The sequence below is a fragment of the Seriola aureovittata genome, chromosome 5 (assembly GCF_021018895.1).
Source record: "Seriola aureovittata isolate HTS-2021-v1 ecotype China chromosome 5, ASM2101889v1, whole genome shotgun sequence".
In the NCBI taxonomy this organism is placed as follows: domain Eukaryota; kingdom Metazoa; phylum Chordata; class Actinopteri; order Carangiformes; family Carangidae; genus Seriola; species Seriola aureovittata.
The window spans coordinates 16760714-16781010 of NC_079368.1; the positions used below are offsets into that span (position 1 = coordinate 16760714).

The window sequence follows — 20297 nt, forward strand, 5'->3', positions numbered from 1 at the left end:
GTGCCTGAGTGTGCATGTGTAAGCAGAGGAGGGAGGTGGAAAGGCGCCTGAGCCTCATGGACAGAATACAGCAGATCACTTTCTTCACGTATGGTGATCTATCACTGCTACTGACAGCTCAAGACCTCCACTCACAAGGTCACTCAGTTTCCTATTAGTCAAAATACAATAAGAGGACAGGGCTTCAGACATCAAGTCTGATTACATGTACTTTTATGAGCATTTTGGGAAACTAACTGAATTGCAAATGGAATTTTTTCATCATCTGTCTACCTGTTTATACTTACTTACAAATCTAGAGATATTAAGATTTTCAACTTTATTTAGGATGTTTTAAATGGATTTTATTGTCTAAACAAAGCAACGAAAACATGTAAAATTCTTTTCCACTAAGGAATTAAAGGATAGATTAATACCACAGTAAACACGTGATTTATTATGTTCTTGAGTTGTGTGAAGGCTGTAGATTATCAGTCCTGTGGGGTCAGTGTTAGTTTGAAGAGGCCTGGAAAGTATCTCTTCTACTGCTGTTAGTAGTGAAATATGGATTTCTGAAATCTCCCAATTTCGGAAAATCAAATTGCCCTTTTCATAGGCCACAGGTGCTTGCAACTTCACTTTACACTTACAAGATCATGAACATCATCAATAATCCTTTTTCTACAAATTGTCCTGTCTATATTTCACAATGCAGACTGATGCCATCAGGTAGTAATGTGAGACTGGTGATGTACAAGGTGCAGCAAGGTACTATACTTTTTTTTCAGCCTCAACATTTTCATATGAATTCAGATAAGCACATGAACAAAGAAAGGTTTCATATGGTTTAATGATATGCACACACTTTCATTACAGCAATCTTTTCAAGCCTTAACAAGACTGTTCTGGAGGCGGCTTACAAAAATTTTCATTGGCCAGTTTTTTGCGCAAAAGCACCTCGACTTGTTTCTGACTTGCGCACACACACACACACACACACACAAACAAGACTTTCACAGATGCAGATGTGGATATCGTCACTCATTTAGGTCCAGTTGTGACTTCTCTCATTCAGGTGAAAAAATGGGGTGAATCAAACACTCCTTTATACAGCTTTACAGTTAGGTGTGTGCGCACACGCGCGCACACACACACACACACACACACACACACACAAACACAGTTCTGACATGGACTGGATCAGGGCCATTGCACACTTGTTCAGGTACGGCTGATGCACAGAGACTGTCATCCTGTGATGCAGAGTCAGATGATCTTGACCACGGGGAAGTACTTGTGAGCGGAGAAGTCAAACTCTGGGAGCACCTAGGGATGCAGACATTTAAAACATTTTTTTTTTTACTGAAACAATGTCTTCACAGTAAACAACAGCTGTTACAAAACACACTACATTAAGGTAAGCCCATCACAATGCCTGGTGATTAAACACCACTGTATACACATCTCAGTTCTTTTAAAAACATAGATTTCACAGTTGTAATCTCTCTTTTTTCCCTTTGTGTGGCAGCGAAATGCAACTAATTTGTATCATTTGAGAATGTGTGTATTTTGTTACCTTAGTCTCCTTTTTGTGCCCTCCAGCCAGCAGCTTCATAACGACAATGTTGGGTTTGGCCACCTTCAGTATACGGTTCACCTGTTATCAATTTTTAATAGCTGGTTACTGACAATGGAAAAGGTAAGAACTAACATGCAAACAAACAATTTGTCTAGGTTGGTGCAATACAACAGAAAAATACTGTGACCCCATAAACCAGGAGTCCCTGACCTAATACTTAGTTCATGTGCAATATTGTTATTCCAACTAATTTACATCTCGGAGAAAATCTTTCCAGGAATAGATTTTGACGACAACTAAATTTGTACTGAAGTTTGAATTTGGGGACTCATAGTTTCTTAGCAAATAAAAATCAGACATAATAAAACACCAAACCGTTAGCTGTAAGAGCATGCATTTATTTTACAATAGTTTTATTTCCTGACCTCGGGATCTGGGCTGGGCACATTTTCTAGGATGAGCTTGGCCTGCTGAAAGTGTTTGCTGGCTGCCATGTAGAGGTCAGCAGAGCCAGGCGGAGGATTGTACTTCTTCAGATCAGACATCTCCTGCAGTGGGCAAGAGCAGGAGCAAAGTCAGGAAGAGCAAAGAAAAACAGACTGTGGAGGAGAGAGCACAAACAAGAATGATGGGATAAAAATAAGGGGCAGGGAAAACATGAATTACACACACACAGACAAACAGTACCTTAAACTGGATGTAGTGCACAGGTGGGGGGGTGACCACACTGTTGAAGGGGGCAAAGCGATGCTCATAGCGAACCTGCTCGCTGTCCAGCTCAAACTGAGGCTTACGCACCTTTCCGTCCATATCCAAAGCTACCATGGTCTGAAGAGAGAGACAGAGGCAGAGAAAGGACGGGTTATACCTGACACCAAAAAAGGGGTGAAGAGAGGTTATAAATTTATGCCTTACCTTGTACATGCCAGCACACATGTTCTGGTATGCTTGACTCATGGTAATCTCCTTGCTGAGGGGGCGTACTGCAAAGTAATCCCAAACATAACATCAGTATCCTCTCTTACACCTACAGGAAGACATCACTTTGACAAAAAATTGGAGTATTTCTTAGCACATTTGGGTTATTGTCATACACACAGAATCCACTGCAGATTAATGCTGATGGAACCAAGTGTACCTTTCTTTTTCTTCTTGGTCTTTTTGCTGCTGCGTCCTTTCAGTTGCTCCTCCAGAATCCGCTCCTCTGCCATCTGAGAGGAGTCGGCTCTGCTCAGAGTGGACATCAGCCACGCATAAAGGAACTCTGACAGGTACCTGCAGCCAGAAACAAGCACATATTCATTCACAGATGAACTAAAGTGCACCTGAGATCTGATATTGTGTGCGTCAACTGCAGCAACAGTTACCAGCAACAAACAAATATGATCCCTTACCAGTAGATGTAGTAGTACTCATGCATGCTGTAAAGTTCCAGTTCAAAGCCACTCAGCAGGTACTGGATCATGATCCTCAGGTTATGGTAGAGGATCCAGGTACCAAGACAAGCTAGATGCTGTCGCTGAGGCTCAAGTTTCATCAGCAGGCTATGCAGCGCTGCATCTACTTTCTCTGCCTGCAGAGCATAAAGTCACAACTGTCCTCAGGATGGGTGCAATGGGTTCATTAATAAGTAAAACGTTTCTATCCAAATAGATCCTGAGCTTGAATGGCAACAATGCAAAAACAGTGTTATTGTGATTAAATACTGTAAGAAAAGAGAGGGTAACAACAGCTGCAGTTCACCTCATCCTGCAGTGTAGCAAACTCTTCAAGAATGTGACCCAGCTTGTCTCTCTGCCGAGCTCGGTTGTGCCCGTGTATTTGGATCAGACTGCAGAACGGCTACAGGGACACGCACACACACAGTTACAGAGTAACACCCAACATCCAAAGTATCAAAAACTCTGATTAAAGTAAAACTGAAAATTTCCTGCTGTCCTTTCATTTCAGTCAATATCATGGCACTCATCAAGCTCTATTATTAAAGCAATTTTACACCTCTCCTCCAAACTATCTGTTTTTATTAAACTATTGAAAAAACAGCCCATAAAGCGCACTGAGTAACTGAGGTATTAAAATGTATCAAACTGCAGCAGATGCACTTTTAACAGTAAAGGTGACGTACCCTGGAGCAATGTGTAACAAATGAGTCAATGTAGTCCTTGGCCTGGTGGTTATTAAACAGACAACACCTGGAGAGAGACAGGTGCAAACACACACAATAAGCTCAAGACGCAATCATCTCGCTCAAGATAAAAAACTAAAACAATGACCAAAATCAACCACTGACTTTAGCAACCTTAAATGATTGACATGGTGTTATCTTTTAACCAACGCCAGACTTACTTGTAGGAGAGGACAGGTGGGCTGACAAAGTATCTCAGAGCATCTTTAATCATGTCCTGCATCAGGTGGGTGCCAAACACTTTCTTATTATCTATCAGGAACGTCGTCTGAATTTACAAAAAAGAATCTGATTAGTTCTCAAATACTGGGTTTAATTGACATCCCATTGAATGATACCATCTGAAACACAATTTTCTACTAAATGGATTTATTAATTGTTGCAAAACAACAACATGTAACAGATTTCATGGGGTTACTCTGTAGGCATCACAGGGCAAAAATAGTGAATCCTTATATACATGGATGAGAACAGCAACTCACTTGAAGTAGAGATCTGGAGAGCACACAGGGAGACTGCTCACTGAACTCACAGAAGAAGTCCTGGTAAAGCCACAAACACAATATTCAAGTCAACAACAGTCTTCATCTTTTATATTTTATATATATATTCAAGGCTAGTAATATTTTTGTATGTGTATGTCTGTGTTTCTAATCAGCTATGCTTACCAGTATGCCATGTAGGTTGGTAGTGTTGATTACATCACAGACAGTCTTGATACGTTCTATAAGTTTGCTGAAGTAGGCCACCATGTCCTCCCTCTTAATGATCTTGGCGTAGCGAGGAAAGGTAGGTGGCAGCAGTCTCTGGTTGACCAGGGGCTCAAAGCCCATCATGATGGGGTGGTCTGCAACATACACAGAAAGAAACCAACAAAGGTTAACAAAGGTGAAGAAGCTGTCTCAACTACACGTAGTAAAATGGAGCAAGGTCAAAATTAATTTAAGTTTTGAGGAGGCAGAAGATAGAAGAGGCACATTTAGTGGGCACTGTAATGTAACTGTCTAGGTTGCCATGACGAGCTCTTAACTGGATGGCTGGAGAGCAAGAATGCGTATAATGTGTGTGCAATTTCATGTATGTGTGATACTGTTTCGGTTAGGTAGGTGTGTGTGTGCAATCCTTCAGAGCTATTGGTTTGTAAACTCATGCCACACCATAGCATATGCTTGACTTGATGGCTGAAAAGTGTGTGTGTGTGTGTGTGTGTGTGTGTGTGTGTGTGTTACCTCCTTTAGTGGTGTCATTCTGCGACTGGATACCGTGCTGAATACTGGAATGAATGGCTGATAAGAGGTCAGCTGCCTGAGCAACAAGCTTCTGGGCCTCGCCCACTGAACTAGTCTGAAACAAAACACATGAATACAAAGGCAAATAAATTCCCAATGTAATATAGAAGTGTCTGTAAGTACACACAATGCTTGAATGCAATCCTCTTCAATGCTCAGTATCAAACAGAAACAAATTGTTTTTGTATGTGTGTTACCTCCTTTTTTGTAAAAGCAATCAGTGCAGTCAGTAGAAGGCGTGTGAACTTGATTCTATTGAAAAGTGCCAAGCACTGCTGATGCTGAAAAAAAAGCAAAACATGCAGAAACATTAAACAGGTACATTTTTATTTTTACATTTAATTCATCTTTGAACCTCCTCTAGACACAGGAATTTACAAAGGCTGATTTTTCCCCCCGACCACCCACAATACATCCATTTTTGGGTCCGATTTTTTTCTTCCTTTAATTCTGTTACTATTATGAAACAGCCGGAAAATTCCAGAGTAGAGTCTGTAAAGGTCGTCTCAGGCCCACACTCTGATAGACATGAGATAGTAAACTATTCATAATAAGCAGAGACTGAGATAGAGGGTTCATGCTTTAGTTTTGTGACTTAAATGTGGGGATACTAAATGCTACTCCAAAAAAACTCATCTGCAGCAAAAACTCCACAGACATGGAGGAATGATGCGACTCACCTCCAGCTCAACCTCTGGGTCTCGCTGCTCCCCCTGTCGACTGCGTGTGCTCTGAGGGAATAGAAGATTTTAATTAAGAAACAGAATAGCATTTGTATCAGTAGTAGTTCCTTTAAATGGCAAAGACAGGTGCTTAAACTGGTTAAGAACAAATACCTTAACTTTCCTCTGTAACTCATCCTCCACATCTTTTAGCATACCTGATAGAATGAACACATGAGAGAAAGAACAGCTGCTATCTCGTGTCCTCTGAATCAACTGTATGAAACTGTCATGGCTTCAGTTGTCCACAGCATTACACAACAACAGTATAGTACTTGTACCTGTCACCCGCAGGTCTGTGACATTATTGGCCATCTTGAAGCCATACGTCATGGCCTGGAAATCCTCCTACAGAAAAGAATGAGGTTAATCATCATTCAGACATTTAAATATGAAACTGAGTTATCAATGGCCTGTTGCAATTTTAACTAATCATAAATAAATGTTTACATAAATACCAGTGCACGGAAAACACTGATGATAAAAAGGATTACCTAACCCAAAGGGAATGTAAAAGCCAAATATTGTCACACACAATTGCACATAATGTAAAGCCTTTCAGTGCTGTATGACGCACGCACGCACGCACGCACGCACGCACGCACGCACGCACACACACACAGTAGAAAGATGCTTACCTCCTCGAACACAGCAGCCTTGTTGACTTTCTCTCGGGCGATGTCACACACCTTCAGGATGCCCAGGGCGAAGGCTTTGAGTGCTGGCTCCTCAATCAGGTCGGGGTTATGGACGTACAGACAGGTGAACACGGTCTGCGCCAGGGAGTGGCCCTCCAACCATGTGATCTAGGCAAATACATGTTTAGATAGACATAAAATCATGCTCCAGAGTGAGTTTCCCAGAGTGGTGAATGTAGTGAAATTCAATGAGCCTCAATGATTCCATGCTTAGACGCTGTCCTGAAACTCGCGAAACTCACCAAACAACAGAAACATGTGTCTATGATCCCAATGAGTTCAGGAAGACTAAGGTCTTTAACCTTGATGGCACCTTCCTGAAATGGGAATAAGAGAATAATACAACTGCATGGTTGAATTTGGTGTTATGTTTACAAAAAAACGAATACAACTGGGGAAGGCAATGTGGCACTTATTAGATTGTTGTACAACATAAATATTAGGTTTTGTGTGTTAATTCCTGACCTTGATGGCTTGTTCAAAGTTGAGCACTTTCCTGTTGACCTGATTTCCAATCATTCCTGCATCCATCTTAGGATCCATCATCTCTATGGCTGACATGGCCTCAAACAAGCCAAACCTGCCATCACAGCAGAGAGTTTAGTGTTACATTATCAGTATGGTCATATTCAAACATGTTTATCTCAAAATGACAAGGATTCTGTGTTTGTGTGTGTTTGTTATTTGAGCTAACTATCCCTTTAAAGTGTGAGTTTGTAAAAAGTGTTTTCATTACTCACAGTTTGTCATGAAGCAACTCCCCAAGGTTCAGCTCTGCATAAATAAAGGATGAGGAACACGTCAGCCACTTTCATAACCGCAGACATAAGACATATCTCTCACACGCTCTCACACTCACTCACTCACACACACACGCGCACACACACACACGCGCGCACACACACACACACACACACACACACACACACACACACACACACACACACACACACACACACACACACACTTTCTAGCAGAGCCTTTACCTTTGCAAGCACCCTTGAATTCTTGTGTAATATCAACCCAGTTGGCATTGTTCTTCATCTTTTCTGGGATGCCCAGCCCCCAGCCAGCATCGTCATCCTCAACTGCTGACTTCATCACCATGGTGACCACTGATGACAAAGAGAACCAGGGCAAAGTGTTCAGAATATTACAAAACATTAGCTATTACAAAGATTTTCCAACATAGGAAAATATTAAAATATTTTTTAACTGGATGAGACTGATTGTAAAAAAGCTAATGTCATGAGATGATCTGCCAGATAAGAGACAGCAGACAGTATGCCTCATCATGGCAGGGACTGTTTTTATATAGGTCTTTACATATTTATGAATCATGAACTGGAAAATAGACATTTACATACACACAATCATTCACTACATCCCTTGAACTCTGTCACTGGACACTCCACAGTTCACTTGGCAAACTCTCCGCTGTCTGATCACGCTTTAAACATGCAGTGTAACTGGCACAGACAGCTCACAAGTTTAGGCTATATCTCTAACCAGTCATGGATTTTGTAATATTCCAGTGTAGCCAAAGGTAGTAACATTTTCAAAGGGCAGTGACAAAGAATAGCTTGTTTCCCAGCATTAAACCCTTAAATCGACCATGCACTGATAAAACTTAAGAAAAAACCTACAGGTTGTTATATGTTCTTACAAATTTTACACATACATTTTTATACTTGACTGGTACTCCTGGAAAGCTGGACAGGCAGTATATCATGATCTAGCGCAACAGTAGAGGATTAACATCATGCGCTGTCAACCGACTTGAGAAACTAATGTTAGAGCCTAAAAAGGTGTAAATTGCACGCCTGAGTGCAGTGGAAAGTCTCAGCCTTTTAAACCAAGAATATGTCAGTACTGTGAAAAAAACCTTCCACCTCTGTATGATTGATTTTATCATATTTAACTGATTCGTGAAGGTATATTTACATGATTATGTTTATAATACATCTACCTGATATTACAAAACACAGACAACACACTGAAATCGATTTGACCTGATCATATGCCGGTGAAATAACCTGAGGTTAAAGATATTGGTGTATTTCCTTCAGTCTAGCATTCAGAAGCACCTCATTGAACTAAAAGCAACTTAGCTACATGCTCAGCACATGCACAATAATACAAGTCTGTCCTCTCATTGGCTATCTCGGTACTTTCATCAACACTAATGTAATGAGTTAACCTAAATTGGTACTGTTTAGAAAAACGACGTACGTTACAACAACAGCTAGCTATCACCAACGTCCAATTAGCTTGTAACACCGTGTGCTAACGAGCTAATGTTGCCCACAGGGGATAATTCAAGTGAACAAAGCCTGAATATCGCCAGTTTAACAGGTTATTCAATTTGATGAGGTATACACAACACGAATACTGTAATCGGAAACCCATATGTTCGTTGTTAATTAGCACGTACCTTAGTATTTTGTATTAACCATGTAGCTAATGAAGACCTACTTCGAAGACTGTAAAGATTGACGCATAGATTTAACGTCAGAAGCCACTGTCAATATGGGAAATGTAGTCCTTGTAAGTCATTAGAGCACTCAAGCTCCCAATGAACAGCTTATAGCTTAAAATCAGGCCAGTGTTAGTGTAAAACAACATTAAAGTAATACTTTGGTAAAGATTGTGGTACACTTAGCTCATTCGGGAGCCTTCCATCCTAGTCCTAACTACACCCAAAATCACACATAAGTGTACTCTCGCGTTGTCCAAAGACAGCCCCTGTGACAGTTGGGGCTGGTCTCATCGCTCTCATCGCATCACAACATCAACAGGGCGTTTCAGGCAGCGCTCACACATACAGTAGCATTGGAATTGGTCCACCCTCAATGGGACAACAGTTCCTTTCCATACAGGTTCGTAAAATCCTCGTCCTTGTCAATATTATACATGCGTATTGCTTTAGCTAACATCGCTTGTGTGCTCTTTATTTAGCATTACCGTTAGCATATTTCTCTGTTAGCTAGCCTGCTGCCGCAGACAGGCGGCCGTTAATGAGTGACTAGTCTAGCAGGTGCAGCGGCCACCAGCCTCAGCTAGGCTGTCTAACTTAGCATCTTATAAAACAGCCTTACCTGGTTGTTTATCTTGCAAACAATAGTCCACTTGCAGCGACTAACTCACACTCCCTTGCGGGCTGCTTGTATGACAGTAGCTTATCAAGTTTTTCTTCTTAATGGATTTTGCATTCTGGTTTCCATGTAGGGTTATTGTGGCCTGGCTGCCATCTGTCCTGTTTAAGCTGGCCTCCACAACATGTCAGTTTTATACTCGATTTGGTTCTTTATGGTCTGACCTCTAGCTACATCTATGCCCCCCCTCAGTTCATATGTACCAGGGCGTGACCTTCGGTCCTGTGGCTACCTCGCTGTACCTGTATAGTAAGAAAGGGTGATGGGTGTTGGAGTCTGACTCTGCAAGCTTTGGAAAAGCCTGACTAAGGAGTTGAGGTTAGCCAGCTTAGTTTCAAGCTTATTTTTAGCCGAAAATGGCGTCTTTCTGTTGTGTGGTACTGTTTCTGATGACTCTCTTTTACTTTTAAATGTGTTTGTTGTATTGGTTAAATGTTTATAAAATATCATTGGGATTTTAAGTACATTATTAGCTTGTTAAATATAAGCACCACGGAATAAAATGAAATGTGGCACCAGTGATTTAGAGCTTTAAATTTTACAGCAGTTTATGACTCATCTTATCTCAACCCATCAGTGCTTCTGTATTCACTGTTTGACCTCATCTAAAACTCTTTGGAGACCTGTTAAAATGCAGTAAGTGTACTTGCATTACAGTACATAACAGTTACTGTTGTCTGTTGCTACACTTTTTTTCTGAATGATACTTTTGCAATAGGTTTTTGTCCATTGTTGTTTGATATGATACAGCTGAACACTAGTAATGCTTTTTAAAACCTTGTGTTCAGATTACCTTGTCCACAGCTCTTTTGTTTTAAGACATCTGAGATCTGCAGCATGTTGGGCAGCCCCTTGTGTAAAGTCAGTCAGGAGGCACTGTGTATTTGATAGTAGTTCTGTCCTGGTGCAGTCAATATGAGGCATCTCTTTGCAGCTGCAGGTTGCCCCTACATTCACAGCAAGACAGGTACAGACAGGTCACTAATATTTTACAGGGCTAACACGTATGGACAGACCATCACATTCACAGCTATGGGAAGTTTAGATTTACCATCTTCTGGTTCTGGCTACAGCCTCAGATTGCAACACATATAGTTTAGCCAGATCTCTTTTGCACTTGGAGCAAAGGTTGATTTGCTACACTCATTTTTAAAATGTTCATAATATTTATGTTTGTCCTTTTTTGTCAATGAGGTCTTTATTTTCTTTCTCTTGCAGACGACATGAAATGTTGATTTGGTAAAAATGAACAAACCCAAAATGGCCACAGAGAAAGGGTGAGTTGCTTTGCTATTCCAAAGCAAACAGATGCAATTTCATTATGCATGCACAAACACACATGCAGGCTGCGATATGTGCTTGTGTTTCAGTATGAAAGCTGCTCTGTCACAACCATCTGTTCACATACTGTATTCTCTCTCTCTCTGCCTTACCTTTACCCTCCCTGATGTGATTCTGCACTTTTACTATTCTACCTTTAACTCCCTTTGCACCAGTTTTTCCCCCTGCTGTTTATTGTCTCTTGTCACACTGTGTGTGAGAAAGAAAGTGCGTGTGTGAGTTTGAGTGAGAGAGCAGGAGTGTTTGTGTGCAACACAGCAGTGTGTGTAGATAATTAGATGGCCTTGCTAGAACTAGCAATATGTATTAGTCATGACTGAAAACAACAACACATATAATTGATGCAGAAGCAGTATGCTTGGAAAACCCCTTTATTGGTTTTTTCTGTATCAAGTTTGAATATTTATACTCTGTTCATTTTCTAGTTAATCTGTGTTCATCTATGTGTCTTATGCAGTGTGTTTATTTAAGCTGTATGTTTCCCTCAATATGTTTTCATTACGCCATTCCTGCATCACTTGTTTCATCATTCTTTCCATTTTCCCAGTTTTTTCTTTTTCTGTCTCCAGCACACACACACTTCCCTCTGTCTCTCTGTCTCTGTCTTTATAAGGACATATGAGAAACTCAGCTCCACTGGGTACAATCACAGAGTTTTGATTCTCTCTCCCATGTTTGACGTTGCTGTACCAACAACTGACCTATAACCTTGTGTTTCCATCTGAGCGCCACTGAGTTAAGATCATAAGGGGATGGGTCAGTATTCCAGAAATAGTGAAATGCTAGGAGACGGCCCCAACAGTCATCTTTATTAAAATAAATTGAACAGCTTTTAAAGTTAGACTCAAGCTGTGTTCAAATATGGATTGCTATTTTGTTACTGTTTTTAGCACTGCACAAAATTACAGAAATGGCTATTTTTGTTGATTATTACTCTGACACATATATAGAACTTGCACATATTAGGGCCTGTTTTATGTTTTTCGGCAGTTTCACTCGGGGACACTGACTACTTTGACACACTTGTGTGATAAAACTGGCCCATCATTCTGTCATAATTCTAGACATTGAGCAGGGAATCATGACAGATTTTTATGCCTCCATGCCAATGACAACCACCGCCAGAGGCATTATGTTTTCAGTTTACATACCATGTTTACATATGTTCCATTCTCAGGAATGAGATATTTCTGTAGCGTCTTGAGGGAATTTCTTGAAATTTGGTACAAATGTTCACTTGGACTCATGGATGAACTGTTTAGACTTTGGTGGTCAATGTTAAAGGTCATGTTGACCTCAAATGTTTGTGAATGCAATACATCAGGAATGCCCAAATGTCAAAGTCAATGTTACCTCACAAAAAAATGTTTTTGGCCATAATTGAAGAATTCATACGCGAATTCATATCCGAATGATCAAAAGTCAACTTCACTGTGACATCATAATGTTCTACAAAAACCCCTCTGGCCATATTTCCTGCAACTTAGCTGGTTTGTGGAGGCATACAACCACGAGGCGGTTATTCTAATTGTTTCAACACTTGCTTATATATTATAGCATCCACTCACTGTAGCATCATGATACATACATGAGTATGCAATGTTTTTCGCTGGACTGCAACAGCGGGGCCAGCCCTATAATTTTAAATGTGTGTGACTGACTGACCATATGCAGTCCAGCCATATACTAGGTTTTGACCTAGTTTTCTTACTTTAGTAGTCCTTTTACTGAATGACTATACGAGAGTGCATTTATAAATTAAGTTATTACATACAGTCTTAAGGTAAAAATGTGTGTGTGCATGTGTTTCCAGTGTTCCCAGTAACTCCAGGGTACTGATGCTCCTGAGCCAACTAGAGAGGATGAATGGAGAGGCCATGATGAAAGATGTCGACACAGCACGACAGGTCACTGCAAAGATACTTCATCTCATACAGACGCAGGGTGAGAGCAAACACACACACAAAAATATAACATGCATTCTACAGTATTCAATCCAACAAACATATTATAGACAATAGATAAGTGAAAATCAGTATTTTGTATTTATTAATATAATTGTTCTTAAACCAAGAATTTATATCTTTATAGATAGATAGATAGATAGATAGATTCAACTTTTCCCATGGTTTAGTGTTAAAAAAGAAAAACACAAATCAAATCAAACGTAATATGGAATCACAATAGTTGCAGAATTGCAATACTTAAAAGTATCGGGATCGTATTGAATTGGGATATAATCATATTGTTCCAGCCTGAATAGATGGATGGATAGAGAGAGAGATGGAGTACTCTATGAATTGAAAAGGAAATTGCAGACAGTTCGGTCAGAGATTCAGGTGTGTTTCATTAGTAGCCTGTAGCCTCTATCTGTAGCCTCTAGCCTCAAGCATAGATGAGAAATGGGCTGCAGAGGTCTGATAAGCTCACCTCTTTCTAACTCTACACTGACATTTAGTACTCCTCAATACCTGTAAACTAACTTTGATGTGTATGATCGATGGAGTACCCTTTTAAAATGTCTTGATGCAAAGTTTCAGGTTCTCAAGTCGAGTTGATTAATTCTTTTAAAACGTGTTCACTGCAGTTGCTGTGTAAATAGAGATGGGTTAGAGTAGCAGTAGTCAAAGTGTGGATGGACCGAGACAGTGTCTCCTGATGTGGTTTCTCTGATTACTGTTTTGAAACGAGAGCAGAGAAGAAGATCTCGCAGCTGAAGAGCAAGGCATTGTGCTGCACTGCCGTGTAGAACAGACTGAAACATGAGTGTGCCTCTGCCTCTCTGAGGAGCGGGGATGGATAGAAATCTATGATGCAAGCATCATTGCTCTAGTGCTTTTAACAATTAGTTAATTAATATATGTCAAACTGACAAAAAGTTACAGTTTTGATACTTGTTTGTCATTTATCAATAAAAAATGCCAAACATTCTTTTCTTTGACGTTGATATTTTACATTATAAATTCAATATTCTTGTATTTTGGACTGTTGAACAAAATAAGCTACTTCAAGACATAATCTTGGGCTCTTCTAAGTTATGATGCAAATTCTTTGACCGCTTTGGCACATTTTATAGACAAAATGATTAATCAGTTAATTGAAAAAACGATCAAAATTGACAGAGTAATTGATGATGAAAATAGTTAATACTTGCTGCCATCAATTGATCAAGATCCAATCTGTTATTTTTCTTTCAGACTAAAGAAAAGCCCCATCTGAATGCTAACCCACAAACTTTATATTTTGCTCGAGTTCTTATATTAACTTTGTCCTGGAGCTAGTGGTTTTCAGTTTTCAGTAGCATTTTCAGTGTGGATCTTTTGAGCGAGGAAAACTTGTAATCACTTGAGTCATTCCTTGGTGGAGTCTGTGTGAATATGCAGTGTGAAGAATTCTGCTGAATCATTACATAGTATTTTGAGCCTGCAGGTGTATTTTCAACTTGCTTTGAACTTCTTTCCACTCACTTTTCTTGAATTTTTCTCTCCTCTTACCATATTTGTTGTTGCCTCTTCTTCAAAGTAAACCTGTAGTTAATCCATCATGAGTTATGGGCACAGTGGAAAGGCTTCTGTCTGTGACCATGTCAATCATGATATATCAGCTGTTCCCCTCTCATCTACTGCTTGGCGGTCTGTCACACCCTGCTTGCAGCCTCTACTTGAAATGTGTATGAGTGAGACGCTGGTTGGTTGGTTAGGGGGAAGTGGGGGGGTTTGTGACCCTATTCGTGGTAACTATACACCCCACAGGACTTTGCTGTACTCTTGTCTCAAGTTCAGAGTCTTTGGAGCTTAGTGTAAAGTCAAGACATACCAAGAGAAAGAACAAGGATGATAGGAAGAAAGGAAAATCAGGAGCTGTAAGTGGGGTAACCATAAAGTCATAAATCTGATGAAAAGATAAATAAAAATAATACAAATATCACTTCACAGACAATAGGAGTTCTGGTTTGGTTAAGTGGAGAATGAATTCAGTCTTAGAGGCAGCAGTTCTCTTTTTTTCCTCTCATTTTCTGTCAGAAATCCAGTGTCTGTTGTCATTTGAGAGCTTGGCAGCTCTCCTTTCCCCCTAGTGCTGAGTAGGAGAAAGGGGGGAGGCAAGAGAAAGAGGAGAGGACGTGTGAGGAGAGGTATCCTATGCAGTTGTCAGTTCTCTATAGGAGCAGTCGGTGGTTTAGTTTTCTTGTAGCATGCAAGGGGCGGTGCTGATTTCTAGGTTCATAGTGTCATGCCCTAAGCTCAGTGTGTTTGTTCGCAGTCGGAGTGTAGCAGGATTGACCAGTCGAATAGTTTACTTCTCGCCTTAGAGGGATAGAGAAATACTACTGAAGTTTTAAAAGGGATTTACCGTTTGGCGTCACATACTGTAAAGGATCAAACTCTTAAGCGTCTCTTAGATTTACAGCAGATTTGCACTGTACACTCTAAGGAATCCAGATGCAGTGGACCCGCAATTTTGAAAAGTAGGACATCTTTTCACCCAAAGCTTTGGTGAGACCTTTTGTTATGAAATGGAGTACCGCTACACCAGGAGATACAGTGAATCTGTGGTCTCTCCGGAACCACCAGGTATGGTCCAGAATGATGAGAATAAACTAGAAAAATACAAGCCATTTTAATTGCTTTAGATAAGATGTATTTAATCTTAGACTCTTAGAATTGAATCATCCAAGGTATGAATTTTCACAACATCTTTATCCATGATAGCAATTCAAGGGTCTCTCGTGTTTAAAATATTTTTAAATATTTCACTTTGGTTGGGTCGGGTGAGGACGGGAAGTGAGATTAGAACAACCACGCTGACCCCCTCAACAGTTCATGTGCAGTACTCTCAGCAGTCAGTCTTAGCTGACTAATGACTGAAAACACTAAGAAGATATAAATGATGGGTACTGAGTTGAATTTAAAGACAACACTTACAGAATTAGCTCTGCTTTACTTTTGAGTGCCATCATAAACTTTAGAACTCACATTTTATTTATTTATTATTGTGTTTGTTTCAGTGATGGTCTATGTAAAACCCCTCACTGTTTTGTTTTTGAGGATTGGTGTTGAAATGCCATTTTGTTTTGTAGAGCTTTAAAAAGTCTGGCATGACAGAAATGTTTTAAGAGGCCACCGCTCTCCAAGGCACTGAAGTGTGTGCGTGTGTGTGTGTTCACATGCTCAGATATGCACATAGTTGTGCAAGTGTGGAAAGGGAGTTTGTGGAAATTCTCTGTGTGCGTGTGTACACACATCAGTTGTGTTTACTTTCACATGCTTTTTGGTAACAGATCATGAATCTTGAAAGCTGCATGCTTGAACTTTGCATCTCACCTGCTGTTATGATACCTTCCTTAACAGGGACAGTGTGCAGTGCCAAAAACATGAACCACTCGTGTGTACAATCAGCAAGTGATATAATCTTTCAGTTGGGATACTTGTGATACACAGTGATCACATTTCTGATATAATCTGCTGCCATACAAGAAATCTGACAGCATTATTGATATCAAAGTCTTGTAATATTTCATGTATTTATTTTTTTCAGAAATTCATATTTATCCATGATTCCCTCCAATCTTTGTAGATGGTTTCGAGAATTTATCTTTAGAAGGTAGAAAGACTTCAGTATCTGTTCTTTCCTCTTACTCATGTGTTTGTGATTGGAGAGTTTGCATTCGTCTCAGGACATGACATGACATGACAGGACCACTCACTGCGGCCTCTTCAAAGAGGTCAGGAATCTGTCAGCTCCTAAATTACAGGGAGGAAGGAAATAAAGGCTGAGTAAGAGTTGTACCCATGTATTGTTTTCTAAAAGGAGAATAGTAAAGCTCATGTGTGCAGGAGCTAATATTTAACACAATCTTACAATGTACTTTAAAGATACAGTATCTGTTTATTGTTAAATGCAGCACAATCTTTCTAACTACAAGTAACCCAAGACAGTGGTCCTTCACACGTTCCAAGATAATCCCCTATGACATTGTGACTTGTCTTTCACGGTCCACCTATGCAGGACCACATGCTGTACTTTGAATAACAAGCCTCTCTTTGCTTGCGTGAGAAGCCCCTCAGCTGTGTTCCACAACAGATGCGGTGCTGTTTATTGTCACATTTCTGATCATTTAACCTTGTTTGTGTTACAGAGAAGAGCGGAAAAGAGGTGATGTCGAAAGGCTCCAGTGGCATGGAGGTCATCCTGGCTTCACTGGAGGTCAGCTCATCCATCAACACAACCTATAAGCAATAAAGCCAAGCTTACTAAGTTTTTTTTTTAAACTATGTCTGCGTGGCATGTATGAACGTAAATGAATATATTAATAATATTCTATATTATTGTCCAATAGCAAGTGCAAAACATTAAACCTTCAGTTCTTGAAAACATAAATACTTGCCTAACCTCTGCTTGAGATGTCTCATTGATCCTTTAGATATCCATTCATCCATTTGAGCTTTGCCCAAACACTAGCCTCACACATTGCTTTATAAAATAGTGCCTCTTTTCTCTGCGAAGGGTCAAGAATTATTTCAGTTTCTTCTGATCTTAGTGGATGCCATCATTAATTTAGTGGAAGTTGTCAGCTCCTGACATAAACAGCTGCAGGAAACTGGTGTCACATTGATCAGTTTGTTTGATTTGGGATTACGCTGCACACCTTGGATCAATGACATTAAGTAGAATCGAATTTGTCTCTCTGGTGGCAAAGAAGTAATGGTACAAAATTCTGCACTCTAGTATACTGTATATTCAGTTTTAACAAGTGTACTGTTTGTGACTTTGACAGAACACCCGTGATGTCCAGACCACCTTGAACATCCTGTACATTCTCAGTGAGCTGCTGACTGTGGGTGAGCTGAGTTTTGATGAGCCTAATTTTGAGAGCCATTAACAATATTTAGTTCCTTTCTTTTACATTTATTTGCGGGTACACGCAAAGTGGTTACTTTTTCATGACTGTAAGAAGTCGTAAACATAATCTAAAGGCAAACAATTCATTTTGCCACTCTGATAAATGGTTCAGTGGCTGTAATTGTAAATTGAGCTGGAAAGCTAATCAGTTCCTTCTTAGGCCAAGTGCCTCTAATCCCATCTTGAATTAAGTTTTTATCACATTTAATGTTGTTTTATTGGTTGCTTTTTGTCTCAGGCAGAGGTCGCAGGGTGGGAGTATTTGTGTCCAAAGGAGGAACAGGGATATTATTTCAGATTTTGATCACTGCCAGTAAAGAGTTGCCTCCCAGTGAGGAACTCATGCTGCAGCTTCACTCTCTGCTGGCCAAGGTTGGCCCAAAAGGTATGCGTAATGTTACAGCTTAACCCAAACACAGAGTACACCAATATACACACTGGTGAATCAACCAATGTTTACTTTCTAGATATTTCATTGAGTGTGCTTTTTCTATCATGTCAGTTACATCAGTTTAAGCTCATCTGTGCTGTTAGTCCCTCATAAACAAATAAAACATTTACATTTAGTATTTCTCACCAAAATACATTGAGTGTTGAGGTTTTAACAAACATATTGCCTTATGGTCAAAAACTCCAGGATGTAGAAAAAAGAGGGAGACAAAAACATTGTTATTTTGTGCATACTGACATTGCAGCCTCTGTGTTCAGACAGAAAGTTTGGCGTGAAGGCGCGTTTGAGCGGAGCTCTGAACGTCACAATCAACTTAATGAAACAGAACCTACAGAATACCAAGCTGCTTTTGCCCTGCCTGCAGGTTCTCAGGGTTTACTCTACCAACTGTGAGTAACTTTAAACTTTAAAATAGATTTCTCAAAATGTTACCCTCCTGTCTTAGAATTCAAGCAGATAACGACCAAAAATACAACAGAATCTCAAACTGATAAAAATCATGTAAATATACTGGCACTGTCTGTCTCTGCTTTTGCCTGATATCTCGCCATTGATGTGTTTGTTTATGTACAGCGGTGAATTCTATTTCTTTGGGCAAGAATGGAGTGGTGGAGCTCATGTTCAAGATTACTGCGCCGTACAGCAAGAAGAACACCAGTCTGCTCAAGTGAGTGTCCTTCTCTGTTAATGAGCCAACAGGAATGTTGTGTTATAACAAACCAGTGACATCCACAGGCTACATCTCCCTCACCTCTTTCAGGCGGAGCTTTGTAACATCTGTCGCTGATGTTTGTTCGACAGACCATGTAACCCATTTGCCTTGTTTCTAAATCAACAGGGTAGCTCTGGACGCACTGGGAGCACTGCTCAAATCCAGTGAGTAATTTGCTTTGTAGCATTGACTTTCGACTCATCAGTGGTAGTGTAGTGATCCTTAATTAGTGCTTGTGTTCATGCAGTATAGCTTCTTTCTGCCTTCTCTCATCTCCATCCTCATGAACCCTATGTCTGCTCTAAATCAAAAACTAATTGATAATTCAGCATGGATTCAGAGATTGGTAACCCACAGCTTCTCCCCTCACTATACTGCTTTCCTTTTACTCCACCCATACTTCTCTTCATCCCATCCCACAGTTGTAAGGTGCCATTTATCAATACTTTCTCCTCTTCTTCTTCCACTTCCCTGTACAGAAACTAACGCTCGCCGTGCAGTGGATGGCAAACATGTGCCTGTCTTGCTTGCTCTGTACCTGGATTGGCATCGGAATGACACACGGCATCGCCATATGCTGATTCGCAAAGGGTTGCTGGTCTGCATCAGGAACATCACCAACATCAAGCTTGGCAGGAAGGCGTTCATAGAGGCTGATGGCATGAGGATCCTCTACAACTCATCCACTGTGAGTGAGAGTATGACAAACGAATGGCAAGCAATTAAAGCATGCAAACATTATAAGTACTGCGCACACACACACTCGCTCTCAGCTAGTCCCTACTTTCTGTGTGGTTTTCATTTCTAGGAGTGTCTCCCGGTACGTACTCTGGATCCTCTCATCAACACTTCAAGTCTCATCATGAGGAAGTGTTTTCCTAAGAACCGTCTGCCTCTGCCCACCATCAAATCAGCCTTCCACTACCAGCTGCCACACATACCTGCTGTAGGACCTGTGGCACAGTTGTACAGTCAGCCACCTGGGGGTGAGAACACACACACACACACACACACACACACACACACACACACACACACACACACAAACACACACTTCACTAGAGTGTGCCCCAGCTTATCACAGTGTATGCGCATGCCTATCATTGACAATTATGCAGCACAGACAGACACTTGTGTATTGTAGTCATCGCTCCTAGATTAAATTCTTCATACCACAAAGACACACACACACAACCACACACACACACACACACACACACACACACACACACACATACACACACACACACACACACACACATATATAATGCTTATATCCCTGGACC

General features: G+C 40.4%; 2 protein-coding genes across 5 annotated transcripts in view; one reads left to right on the forward strand and one right to left on the reverse strand.

The window, feature by feature from the left end:
* Window positions 1-810: 810 nt before the first annotated feature.
* On the reverse strand, window positions 811-9101 carry naa35 (N-alpha-acetyltransferase 35, NatC auxiliary subunit). The gene is made up of 23 exons (XM_056376150.1): window positions 8887-9101; window positions 7439-7567; window positions 7193-7226; window positions 6918-7032; window positions 6695-6769; window positions 6393-6560; window positions 6036-6102; window positions 5869-5912; window positions 5713-5763; window positions 5230-5313; window positions 4973-5087; window positions 4412-4590; window positions 4226-4285; window positions 3905-4011; window positions 3684-3750; window positions 3302-3400; window positions 2953-3131; window positions 2697-2833; window positions 2474-2541; window positions 2246-2386; window positions 1984-2106; window positions 1556-1636; window positions 811-1305 (listed from the first exon to the last, which is right to left on the reverse strand). Exons 2-23 carry the CDS (start codon window positions 7557-7559, stop codon window positions 1246-1248), a joined length of 2175 nt encoding a protein of 724 aa, XP_056232125.1. The 5' UTR covers window positions 7560-7567; window positions 8887-9101; the 3' UTR covers window positions 811-1245.
* A 92-nt stretch (window positions 9102-9193) lies between these two features.
* The window catches only part of agtpbp1 (ATP/GTP binding carboxypeptidase 1), a 28194-nt gene continuing 17090 nt past the window's right edge, over window positions 9194-20297 (forward strand). For all 4 annotated transcript variants that reach the window (XM_056376145.1, XM_056376146.1, XM_056376147.1 and 1 more), the window contains exons 1-11: window positions 9194-9331; window positions 10826-10884; window positions 12762-12892; window positions 17085-17152; window positions 17724-17787; window positions 18087-18233; window positions 18557-18688; window positions 18873-18966; window positions 19138-19175; window positions 19491-19699; window positions 19820-19997. In XM_056376145.1, the coding sequence (XP_056232120.1) occupies window positions 10853-10884; window positions 12762-12892; window positions 17085-17152; window positions 17724-17787; window positions 18087-18233; window positions 18557-18688; window positions 18873-18966; window positions 19138-19175; window positions 19491-19699; window positions 19820-19997 (1093 nt within the window). In that variant the 5' untranslated portion in view covers window positions 9194-9331; window positions 10826-10852. The remainder of the gene's footprint in view (window positions 9332-10825; window positions 10885-12761; window positions 12893-17084; window positions 17153-17723; window positions 17788-18086; window positions 18234-18556; window positions 18689-18872; window positions 18967-19137; window positions 19176-19490; window positions 19700-19819; window positions 19998-20297) is intronic.

What these genes read in the sequence shown, in the direction of transcription:
- naa35 (XM_056376150.1), bottom strand. Translation starts at nt 7,559, where the DNA reads ATGGTGATGAAGTCAGCAGTTGAGGATGACGATGCTGGCTGGGGGCTG. An exon ending in CACAGACCTGCGGGTGACAG is followed by an intron (nt 5,913 to 6,035) that starts GTACAAGTACTA and finishes TCATTCTATCAG; the next exon opens with GTATGCTAAAAGATGTGGAG. An exon ending in AGTTACAGAGGAAAGTTAAG is followed by an intron (nt 5,764 to 5,868) that starts GTATTTGTTCTT and finishes CTATTCCCTCAG; the next exon opens with AGCACACGCAGTCGACAGGG.